The sequence below is a fragment of the Protomyctophum parallelum genome (assembly GCF_964188405.1).
Source record: "Protomyctophum parallelum genome assembly, chromosome: 13".
Taxonomy (NCBI): domain Eukaryota; kingdom Metazoa; phylum Chordata; class Actinopteri; order Myctophiformes; family Myctophidae; genus Protomyctophum; species Protomyctophum parallelum.
In genome coordinates, this window is record NC_139708.1 from 40,309,753 (window position 1) to 40,320,816 (window position 11,064).

The window sequence follows — 11,064 nt, forward strand, 5'->3', positions numbered from 1 at the left end:
GAGATCAGACAGGTATGGGGGGGAGAGGTTATGGATGGCATTGAATGTGTTGAGGAGGATCTTGTAATCTATGCAGTATTTGATGGGTAGCCAGTGGAGTTGGTGAAGAACGGGGGTGTTGTGGGAGATAACGGGGGTGATGTGGGAGAAAATACCCATGTGCATGCACGCACGCTGTCTACATGGACATTATAGCTCAAAATTTGATGAAATATAGGCATGTAAATTGGCGTGTAAAAAATCATTACTCCAACCTCCCGCTAATGAAAACACGGATCGCATCGGTATAGGCCTCGTTGGGCATCCACAGAGCCGGGGGGCTGGATTAATTTCACTTCCAGCAAAACAACAAGACCACTCCTTATTCACTCATGTTGCAAATGCAGGTGGCACACCTGCTACCTAAAGCATCTACAGCCCCCTGGAGTCCAAGGAGTTTAAACTAGAGGTTCTCAAAGGGGTCCGAGGACCAACATTGTTCCTTGAGGGAGAGGATCAGTTGGACCATAATGTTATACACTTCAGCCATTCGAAAATATGGACAATCTATAAGCTCACATCACATGTTGGGATAAGTTTGAAAAATCTTGAAAATCTGAAGAATATGTGAATCATTTTGTAAACCTAAATCTTCCCTTATCGGGGTCATTTGCACACAGTCTATTCAGTTGAGGTCTGTGGCAAAAACAAAAAACGTATACATTTGGGGGTCCTTGACCTTGACATGAACATGTTGGAGAAGCCCTGCCTCCTCCTCGTCTCTTCACTGTAACCCGATCAGAGCAGCTGGGATGTGGATCTGCGTGGGACGTTTGTCCCTTTCAGCCATGCACCTGTCTCACATTAGCACATCAAAAACAACGCTTAATACGTTTTCTCCAGGCCACCAGAGGTGGAAGAAGTACTCTGTTTTTATTAAGTAAAAGTAGCAATACTCCTGTATTCAAACTATTGAACCGCATGCAATACAATATACTTGGTAGCCTATACTAAAGGCAGAATGTCCCCAAAATGTGTCAATATTCTTAACATATAGCAGATTGGTAAGCTCACAACACGACAAGACACGATACATCATTGAGTATAAAATAGGGCTTACGTGGTGATGTTTTCAATATACCTGTATATCATATCATATCATATCATATATCATATCATATCATATCATATCATATCATATATCATATCATAATCATATCATATCATATCATATCATATCATATCATATCATATCATATCATATCAATCTAAATCAAAAGCACCTAAACATTTTACTTAAGTACAGTACTTGAGTAAATATACTTAGTTACCCCCCCCCCCCCCCCCTCCATAGTGTAAACTCAATCAAGAGGCTCAGTTGTGGAAGGTCTGGCGATACTGACCACAGTTTGGATATATAGACAAGTCTCTCAAGGTCTTTCTCAGCGCAGACGAGAGACAGGAGAGGAGAGACACATATGTACACACCTATCGCTCTGACTGCACGCAACAACATACAGTGCCGTACCATATACCGTGCCATACGTGCACACATATAGGCCTACTGCAGGCGCAGCTATGATGCACGTCGTCTTGCTTTTCCTGCTCATGGTCACAGGTAAGGTTTGTGTGTGTGTGTGTGTGTGTGTGTGTGTGTGTGTGTGTGTGTGTGTGTGTGTGTGTGTGTGTGTGTGTGTGTGTGTGTGTGTTGTGACTGTGAGATTAACATACATAAAGGATCATGTAAACATATATGTTCCCTCCAGACACAGCCTCCTGTAAGAAGGTGTGCAGTTACCAGCAGGTTCTGGACCATCTGAACTTCACCAGACTCAACGAGTTGTACACGTCGACGCGGCCCGTGTTGGACCACACACATCTGACCGTGGTCAACCTGGATATCTTCCTCTATGCCATTCTGGCCGTGGTAAGATTTCAAGCATGTGTTTGTGGGTGTGTGTGTGTGTGTGTGTGTGTGTGTGTGTGTGTGTACTTGTATTGCTACTTATGAGAGCCAAATGTCTGCACAAGTAGTAGACATTGTGAGGAGGATTTTCCTGGTCCTCACAAGATGAATGGTTGTTTTAGAGTAATACTTACAATTAGGAAAAGATTCAGACCGTTCAGCGGTTTATGTTGGAGTCTTATCTCGATGTATACATAGTTGTGTGCTGGTGTCACGCACCAAATATAGTTGATCTACAAGCTCCCTGCAGCGTGTCAAAGTGTGACACAATTATTGTAGATATTGCTATTTTAATTGTCCGACAACGCCACACGTCAAGTACAAGCACAACTCAGGCTTCCGTGTTAGGGTTCAACATTTCACCCAAACAGCAATAATGACATCTACACAATTGTCCTCACAAGTATCATAATACCAACATGTGCGTGCGTGTGTCATCTGTTGATCTGTATTGCCATAAAGTTTACTAGTGTGTGTGTGTGTGTGTGTGTGTGTGTGTGTGTGTGTGTGTGTGTGTGTGTGTGTGTGTGTGTGCGCGCATGTGTGCGTGCGTGTGATGGTGATTCAAGTGTGTGTGTGTTCTGTTGGAGTGTGTGTCTTATGTTGACGTTTTGTGTTCTCATGTGTGTTTGTGTTTGACAGATTGAGAAGACACAAACCTTCATTCCTTTCGTCTGGGCAGTAATGGTGAGTTTTCCCAACACATCGATATTAATTAACCGGGCTTCATCAGTGGAACCACACACCGTATAATATTGTACAGCCAGCAACGTGAAGCCTGATTTAAGTTTTCTATCAAAATTCAATGAGAGGCGAGCGTTCAGGCGAAACTGTCCATGCATTCACAACCGGAGTCGAAATGTATTGCACTTTTTTTCGTGTAGAGATCCAAATACAATTTGACAAAATTACATTTTAGCCTTTGCATAAGACTGGAAGGTGTTCATGGCTAGGGCAATTAAGTTCTATGGCAAGTAAGTGCTCCGGGCTAAGGTGGACAGGGAGAAGAGTTTGGGACGTGTGGAGCGTTGTCCCGGCGTTTTTAAGTACCCTCACTAAAAACGCCGGGACAACGCTCCACACGTCCCAAACTCTTCTCCCTTCTGGCTCCAAAACTGTGGAATGCACTTCCCATTGCAGTCAGAACTGCAGCATCACTCCCAATCCGCCGTAGTCTGAAAACCCACCTTTTCAGACTCCATCATGGCCCATAGCACTTACCCTAACCCCTTAGATAGCATTTCTGTTGGCTTAGATAGCATTGACACAGACTTATAGCATGTTATGTAGACAGCACTATAATTGTATTGTATATAGTCATAGCACGCCATAGTACATATGTATAGCATAGTAGTAAATATGTATAGTTTATATGTATAGTGTATGTATAGTTTCATTATATAGATATTCCACTGTTACTTTCTTAGCTTACGCATGTTTCATGATAAATGCTTTTATGTGATGTATTCCCATGCTTTTGTTCTTGCTTAAATGTAAGTCGCTCTGGATTAAGAGCGTCTGCTAAATGCCTAAATTGTAAATTGTAATTGACTGGTGGAGTCACAGTGCAACAATGAGGATTGATGCTTTGCGTTTCTTAGAATCTTGCTGAATAAAATGCTGCCATGCCCGTTTAAATCATATCAGTCACAATGTCAGCGGCCCACATTTTGACATTATGGGTGTGTCTCGTTGTGCATGTCTTCGTCGCCTGGACCTTTTCTCCTTCTTTTGTGTATTGTTTGGCTGGCTTCTGAATGATGTCTTGCTTTCACTGTGTAGACGTGGAACAACGAGTTCATCTCCTGGGACCCCAGTCTGTTCTGTGGAATCACCCAGGTCTCTGTTCCTATAGACATGCTGTGGAGGCCAGACCTGTTCATCTACGAGATGTAAGATAACACACACAGCTGCATGCACGCGCTAGCATGCACATATACGCACACACACGCTAGAACGCACTGTATACACGCATGCATTTGAGGCTTAATTGGGACTCAAATTAAACTATAGTGAATTTTTTGAGTGAAAGTGGATATTTATTTTGATAACAGAAGTTAATGTTAGAATAACTAGACCCCAATGAGGAGGGGAAGCAATAGACTTTAGTCTATGCACAGCATCCATATTGCGCATAAATTGGGCCTTGATCTTCCTCACAGGTCTTAAGGCTCTGGCGCTGCTACATTCAGTGCATAGGTTCAGTGCCAGAACGGCGACCTGACAATGACTATAATCTAATAAGCTAACATTTGCTCAAATCAGCACATCCTGTCTTTACTCCGTAGACGAACAGCAATGTTCATTACTTAACCACATAAGCCCTATTCGAAAACTGAAAATAGCTGATCTACAAGCTCACGTGGCTACTCTCACTAGGCCTATGTTTGAAAATGTAAAACATGCCCAAAATAGGGATTGAAAGTTATTAAGAGCTGTCCACGCCAATAAAGATAGCGATAAATATATCGTAAAAGGTACGGTTGTTGGAAAGCTCAGATAGCCGATCTACAAGCTCACAATGTTAGCTTGTAGATGCATAGTTTTGCCTTTATCATCAGGGGAAAAAATGGCAAATGGTAAAATAAAAATCGCCATGATTCCAAAATGCTGATGTCCTCACAAGTATGGTAATACAAATGTGTGTGCTTGTGTGTGTGTGCGTGCATGCATGCGCGTGCATGTGCGTGCATGTGCGTGAGCGTGTGCACATGTGTGCGTGTGTGTGTGTTTGTGTGCGTGCGTGCATGCGTATGTGTGTGTGTGACTGTGTGTGTGTGAGATGTGTGTGTGTGTGTGTGTGTGTGTGTGTGTGTGTGTGTGCGTGTGTGTGTGTGTGTGTGTGTGCAGGACAGAGGAAGATACGGCTCCGCACAGCCCCTATGTGTACGTGTCTCACGACGGGATGGTCACCGTGGAGGACGACCTGCGCGTGGTCAGCACCTGCAGGATGGACGTCCACAAGTTCCCCTTCGACACGCAGAGCTGCAACATCACCGTGGGCTCCGCCATTCACTGTGGTGAGCTGGAACATCACCGTGGGCTCTGCCATTCACTGTGGTGAGCTGCAACATCACCGTGGGCTCCGCCATTCACTGTGGTGAGCTGGAACATCACCGTGGGCTCTGCCATTCACTGTGGTGAGCTGGAACATCACCGTGGGCTCTGCCATTCACTGTGGTGAGCTGGAATATCACCGTGTAGGGCTGTGCCATGCACTGTGGTGTATGACAGAGACGTGTGGTGTATAGGGTCCATTTGGTTCCATTGGTATGGTATACTGTCAGAGGAACAGACCTGTTAAGGGTCAATTTAGGACAAAGGGCGAGCTCCAAAAGTGCCATAAATCTGGCATGCCCCCTTACTCTACACAAACAGCAATTACCTTATACCTTGTTTCAAAACGGTATAGAGCGTCGCAGTCCCACCCGTATTTACTTTATAATAAAGTATTTATTTAAAGACGTTTACGCCGCGGACAACGACAACTCTTGTTGTGACAAATCATGACAACAAAGTTTTTTTTTGGGCCGAACAAATAATTAGAAAGAAGAAAAAACACACTTCTTTTGTTGTTTTTCTTCTTTGTAATTATTTGTTTGGTCCAAAATATTGTGTTTGTTGTCATGAGTTGTCACGACTCAAGTTGGCTTGGTCCGCGGCGTAACCGTCTTTAAATAAATACCTTTTGAAATGTCTATGGGAAAAATACATTGGGAATCATTTCCTGGGCCTGGCGTCGTCATGAAAGGGGGTGGGACTGCGACGCTCTATAGGCCTATACCGGTAAGTGCTGTAAAAAAAGGGCACATACCGTTTTGAAAAACGATATTATGCCATATTTGTAGAGTGGCACATGTCAAATACCACTTTTGGAGCTCGCCCTCCGAGCCCCCTCGAGTAAAGGAATCCCATGAGTCCCTGGACCCTGGGTTGAAAACCACCACCAGTAGCAGTAGGATATGGTTGTGTACTGTAAATGTGACATTATGTGACACCCTCTTTGCCTCCATGCTCTTTGTCTGTCTGTCGCAACGTCCCTCAGTTGACGAGATGCGTCTCGTCCCGTTCTCCAACTCGTCTCGGGCCACCCAGTTCTCTCGCCAGGTGATGCAGCGCCAGGGGGAGTGGGACTTCCTACAGCTGTCCGTGACCAGCGACACGCTGACCTACGACAGAGGAGTCATGGAACGCATAATATACACTGTATGTACATAGTGTACACTATACTGTACATTTGCATCAATATGACACACTGAGGAGACATATAGGAGGAACCTGTAGTCTAGAAACTCACCATTTCAGGATCCGTCTTATAGCCTGTATAACTTAGCCTCAACAACCTTACAGGCTTATGCAAAGGCTAAACTAATGTAATTTAGATAGCATTTATGTAGACGTAGCACTCTAGTATAGTGTAGTATTACTATACTATAGTATACTCATATCTTTACTGTACTGAGTTTCCACTGCTAGACAGATGCTACTGTAGGTTATTGTCTTGCTTTTGATTAATGATCACTAATTTGTATGTATTTGATGTACCATGTGTTGTTCTTGCTTACTGTAAATCGCTCTGGATTAAGAGCATCTGCTATTATGAATTGATAGAAACTCCTCATGTACACTGTATGTTATTGTGTACTATATGTTATAGTGGTCTCACAACATGTGGGACCACTGGTGGGCTGTGAGGGTATTGCAAGTGGCTCCCCAAATAATTGGCACAACATTACGATTTTGATGATATTATACCATTACTATTTAATAAAGAAAAACATTTATCTGCTGTTCCGCTGAGCTAATGCAAAATGTTGCAAATAAATAATATGCAACGGTATAAACCTTGGTCTTAATTGTTATGCATAATTAGAAACATTTACACAACCTTATAAGTGCATATTTAATGCATTATAAAGCATTCTTGACCTAACCTTTAATAAAATGTTATCCACCAACTTTAAAGTAGCCTATTTAGAGTAAAATGTGCGTGTGTGCATTTTCTATAGCGTCACCTCTCGTTAACCCTCTGTGCCCCATGCATGCAGATCACCATGAAGAGAAGACCCCTGCTCCACGTCATCAACTTCCTGCTGCCCATACTGTTCTTCCTGTGCCTGGACCTGTCCTCCTTCCTGATCTCTGACCACCGCGGAGAGAAGCTGGGCTTCAAGGTCACCGTGCTGCTGGCCATCTCTGTGCTGCTGCTGATCCTCAACGACATCCTGCCCTCCATGTCCAACAGGACTCCTCTCATTGGTACAGTAATAATGTCCTCCATGTCCAACAGAACTCCTCTCATTGGTACAGTAATGTCCTCCATGTCCAACAGAACTCCTCTCATTGGTACAGTAATGTCCTCCATGTCCAACAGAACTCCTCTCATTGGTACAGTAATAATGTCCTCCATGTCCAACAGAACTCCTCTCATTGGTACAGTAATAATGTCCTCCATGTCCAACAGAACTCCTCTCATTGGTACAGTAATGTCCTCCATGTCCAACAGAACTCCTCTCATTGGTACAGTAATGTCCTCCATGTCCAACAGAACTCCTCTCATTGGTACAGTAATAATGTCCTCCATGTCCAACAGAACTCCTCTCATTGGTACAGTAATAATGTCCTCCATGTCCAACAGAACTCCTCTCATTGGTACAGTAATAATGTCCTCCATGTCCAACAGAACTCCTCTCATTGGTACAGTACTACCATAATGTCCTCCATGAGGCCCAACAGAACAGTCGTTATTATCCAAGATGATGTCCCTAAAAATGTGGAAACAATCTGAAATTGCGTCTGTGAATATAATGGCGATTTCACTAGTCACAGTAATATTCAGCAGAACTTTAGTATTGACTCGTATCATAAAACAATTCTCCACTTCTTATTGTTATGAAACTCACAACATCCAATGAATGCCGGAGATCGTCGTCGTGTACTTTATGGGAATTTATTGCAAAGTCCAATCCCTATATTTCCATCCACAAACAGAATCCTCCTGAGCTTCTCTCAAAAAGGGTCCACTTGAAAATAGTTAACTGGCTTGACAACATCAAAGAAAAATAATAAAAACACGATTCCTTTAGCTTACAAAGTTTACGTTACGTTACGGTACGAAACTTGTGTCGTTCCACTGTTGCATGAACTCAACTCTGAACTCCATTTCGCTTTTCTCTGACGTCACTGGTCAGTTCCCCATGCGCAGTAGCTCAGAAATAATACAGAATATTTAGAAATGTATCGTAACATATTGCAACAACACCTAACATTAGTAAACAAACCAACAATACCAAAATGCAAATACTGATAATAATAACACTATATCACCTTGTTATAATACACAATAATAATAAACAAAAATGCAATAATACTGTAAATCACTCAAAATGTGCTTTAGGTCAGTTTGGCTCCTACAGTGAATATTTCACCATCTGTTTGGATGTACAGTATACTATTGAAAAATAAGAAAAAGGCTGCACACTCGTAGCCACGATGCCATACGTGTATTATACAGAAACCAACATTTTTACCGGTGAGGTCTTCTTCATTCCCTGAAGAAGAGTGTGCAGCCTTTTTCTTATTTTTCATTGTTCAGTGCCTTAGGCCTTCAGCACCTCCTCAATTTTGCTGTGCGCCCTTCTCCTGCTTGGTTGTATACTGTACTATTGCCCCAAACAACAACATTCGTGGTATTTAATTGATCTCATTAACTTCATAGTGACCTATTGTATCATGATCTACCACAGTGACCTATACTTAGCCAGAGCCTGGCTAATAACCCAGACTCAAAGTTGTGTAATCCGCCGGCAGGCAATTTGTTTTTGCCAACGGCTGATTCGGTCTGGCTTATTAGCCAGGCTAACCTATACTATCATGATCTAAGTGTTTTCATCTTCACAGCCACCTACTGCATCGTGATCTTTGCTCTGATGCTGCTGAGTCTGTTGGAGACGGTTCTGGTGACGTACCTGATGGAGAAGGACACTGTCCCCATGCAGGAGACGGGGACAGACGAGGACCACAGCCTGAAGGTGGACAAGAAACAGGACAAGGCCACCGTCCTCAGCTGTGACAGAGGTTGTGCAGGAGGAAAATATTATTATTAATAATATATTATTATTATTAATTCATTATGATTAATTATACAATTCATACAAACTTACACTATACTAAACTAAAGTTTAGTATAGAAACCACAGACAATGACAAACTAGCACTGACTGAGGCAAAACCAGGCACCAATATGGGAACCCATAAGGAAAATAAAGGAAAAACAGCACCCTCTGCTGTTTGTTTCATTTTAATTTGCCTCATTAGAATGTGTATAGCAAGCTTAGATAACAAGATGTTGCCCATTTTGCCCGCCATCAGCCTTCCACTTCCTGTGGTGTTCCTGTGTTTTCATTCCCACTATCAACAATGTATACACATTTTGAATGGCCCTGCTGGCAGATTAGTAGCACAGCTCAGAATCTGTGACTAGTAGAGCGACAACTATATACAACTTGAAAGTTGGTGTCCCCTGGTGGATAAACTGGGAGAAACACAGGTAAGCTGGTAAAGTGACAAGGGCATGCACAGAAGACACAGCCAATGTGAAGTGTGTGGAATGGCTCGCAATGCACAGCAGCTAAAAAGTTGCTGTCTGTAAACCTGTGCCGACAGGACCAAATTATATGAAACAAATTGTTTAGCTTTCACGTGTGCCAACGTGTCATTGTAGATGGAAGAAGAGGAGTGCTTCCTGCGTACTGTGATGTGACTGGTGGTGACAGGACATGTGAGCTGCTTCCCATCACTGCACAGGTTAGCCTACAACTGAATACCACTTCCTACTTCCTTATCCAACTCTTCTACTTATAGTCCTGATCTATGCATTGACCACAGGATTGCATGCTGTCATATAATGCCAGGGGCAGCTTGCCTTAACACCACTGCAAGCATAGTAATATGCCTGTGCTGTACGTTGTAGGAACCTATTTTTGTTTTCTGTTTTATAACCATTACCGTTATAAAACAGAAATCTCTATGGTGTTTTATAACCATTGCTGTTTCCATCTATGACATGGGGTTATATAGTATTAAATTGTTATCGAAGTATCCTCCATACGTGTCTGACATAACGAACCAAACCACTTGGAAAATATTTGAGAAATCAGTGAGTTATGATGATTGTAATAGTGGAGAGACATTTCCATCCCATACAGTACTGTTACTACTGTGAGGTTTAGAAATTAGGTGCATTATGAGCATAGCAACCTATTGTACGCCTACTGTTCATAATATAGTTAGACATTAAGGTGGCACAGAGAATCTCAGTGGATTGTAGGTGTGTCAGGTTCAACCACATGGTTCCACAAAGGGTACATTTCACAGGTATAATATTGCACAAGTTCCATAGATGAACTAAAATCTCTCTCTATGTCCAGGTTAGTGACATCACCCATCAGGGAGGAGAGTCCCAGGTGTTACAGCAGCAGATCCTGGACCAGCTGAGAGAGCTGGAGAACACAGTGTCTCACTTCCTCAGGAGGAAAGATGGCGGCTGGCAGAATCCCGGCTACTGGACCCGCGTCGCCACCAAGATCAACGCAGCTTTCTTTGTGTTCTACTGTGTCACCGTGGCGGCCTTTCTCATACTCATGTACATAGAATGGAGCTGAGGACGTGTAAGGGGAGTGGGTGTGGTGTGTGGACCCACCTGGAGGTGTTGCTGTGTTATTGTTAACATTTACTAGTTGCATATCGTCACTGTCGAAACCCTATATGTCCGGTTTGTAAAGTGCATTGTCTTATACTTATAGGGCCTGATTCTTCACCGCGTTTCCGCTAGCGTCACGTCAATATATCAGCGTAAAGGCATTTACGTGGATTTCCCACATTAATTTGGAATTCATGGAAATGACCGTGAACTTGACGCTCACTTAGGTTTGTCGGAAACTCCGCCAAATCCTACGGGACCTCTTTAGGTGGCGGAGAAATCTACGCAAGCATACACTTGCGTATAGATTTATTCAGAAGGCTTTAGTCTTCATGCTGAATCAATAAATTGTTCCCAAATCTCAGATAAAATATGTAGGCATGTGTCCCAAACATATTGGTCGATCAGCACATAAAAA

The 11,064-nt window shown here is 42.9% G+C and overlaps 1 protein-coding gene across 1 annotated transcript; it reads left to right on the forward strand.

The window, feature by feature from the left end:
• Positions 1-1,557: 1,557 nt before the first annotated feature.
• Positions 1,558-10,608, forward strand: LOC310868662 (5-hydroxytryptamine receptor 3A-like; the record flags this gene model as incomplete). Its single annotated transcript, XM_083779118.1, has 10 exons — positions 1,558-1,597; positions 1,746-1,906; positions 2,588-2,632; positions 3,728-3,837; positions 4,796-4,965; positions 5,991-6,151; positions 6,994-7,204; positions 8,846-9,022; positions 9,669-9,751; positions 10,375-10,608. The coding sequence occupies 10 exons, from the start codon at positions 1,558-1,560 to the stop codon at positions 10,606-10,608; spliced, it is 1,392 nt and encodes a 463-aa protein (XP_083635244.1).
• Positions 10,609-11,064: the final 456 nt, after the last annotated feature.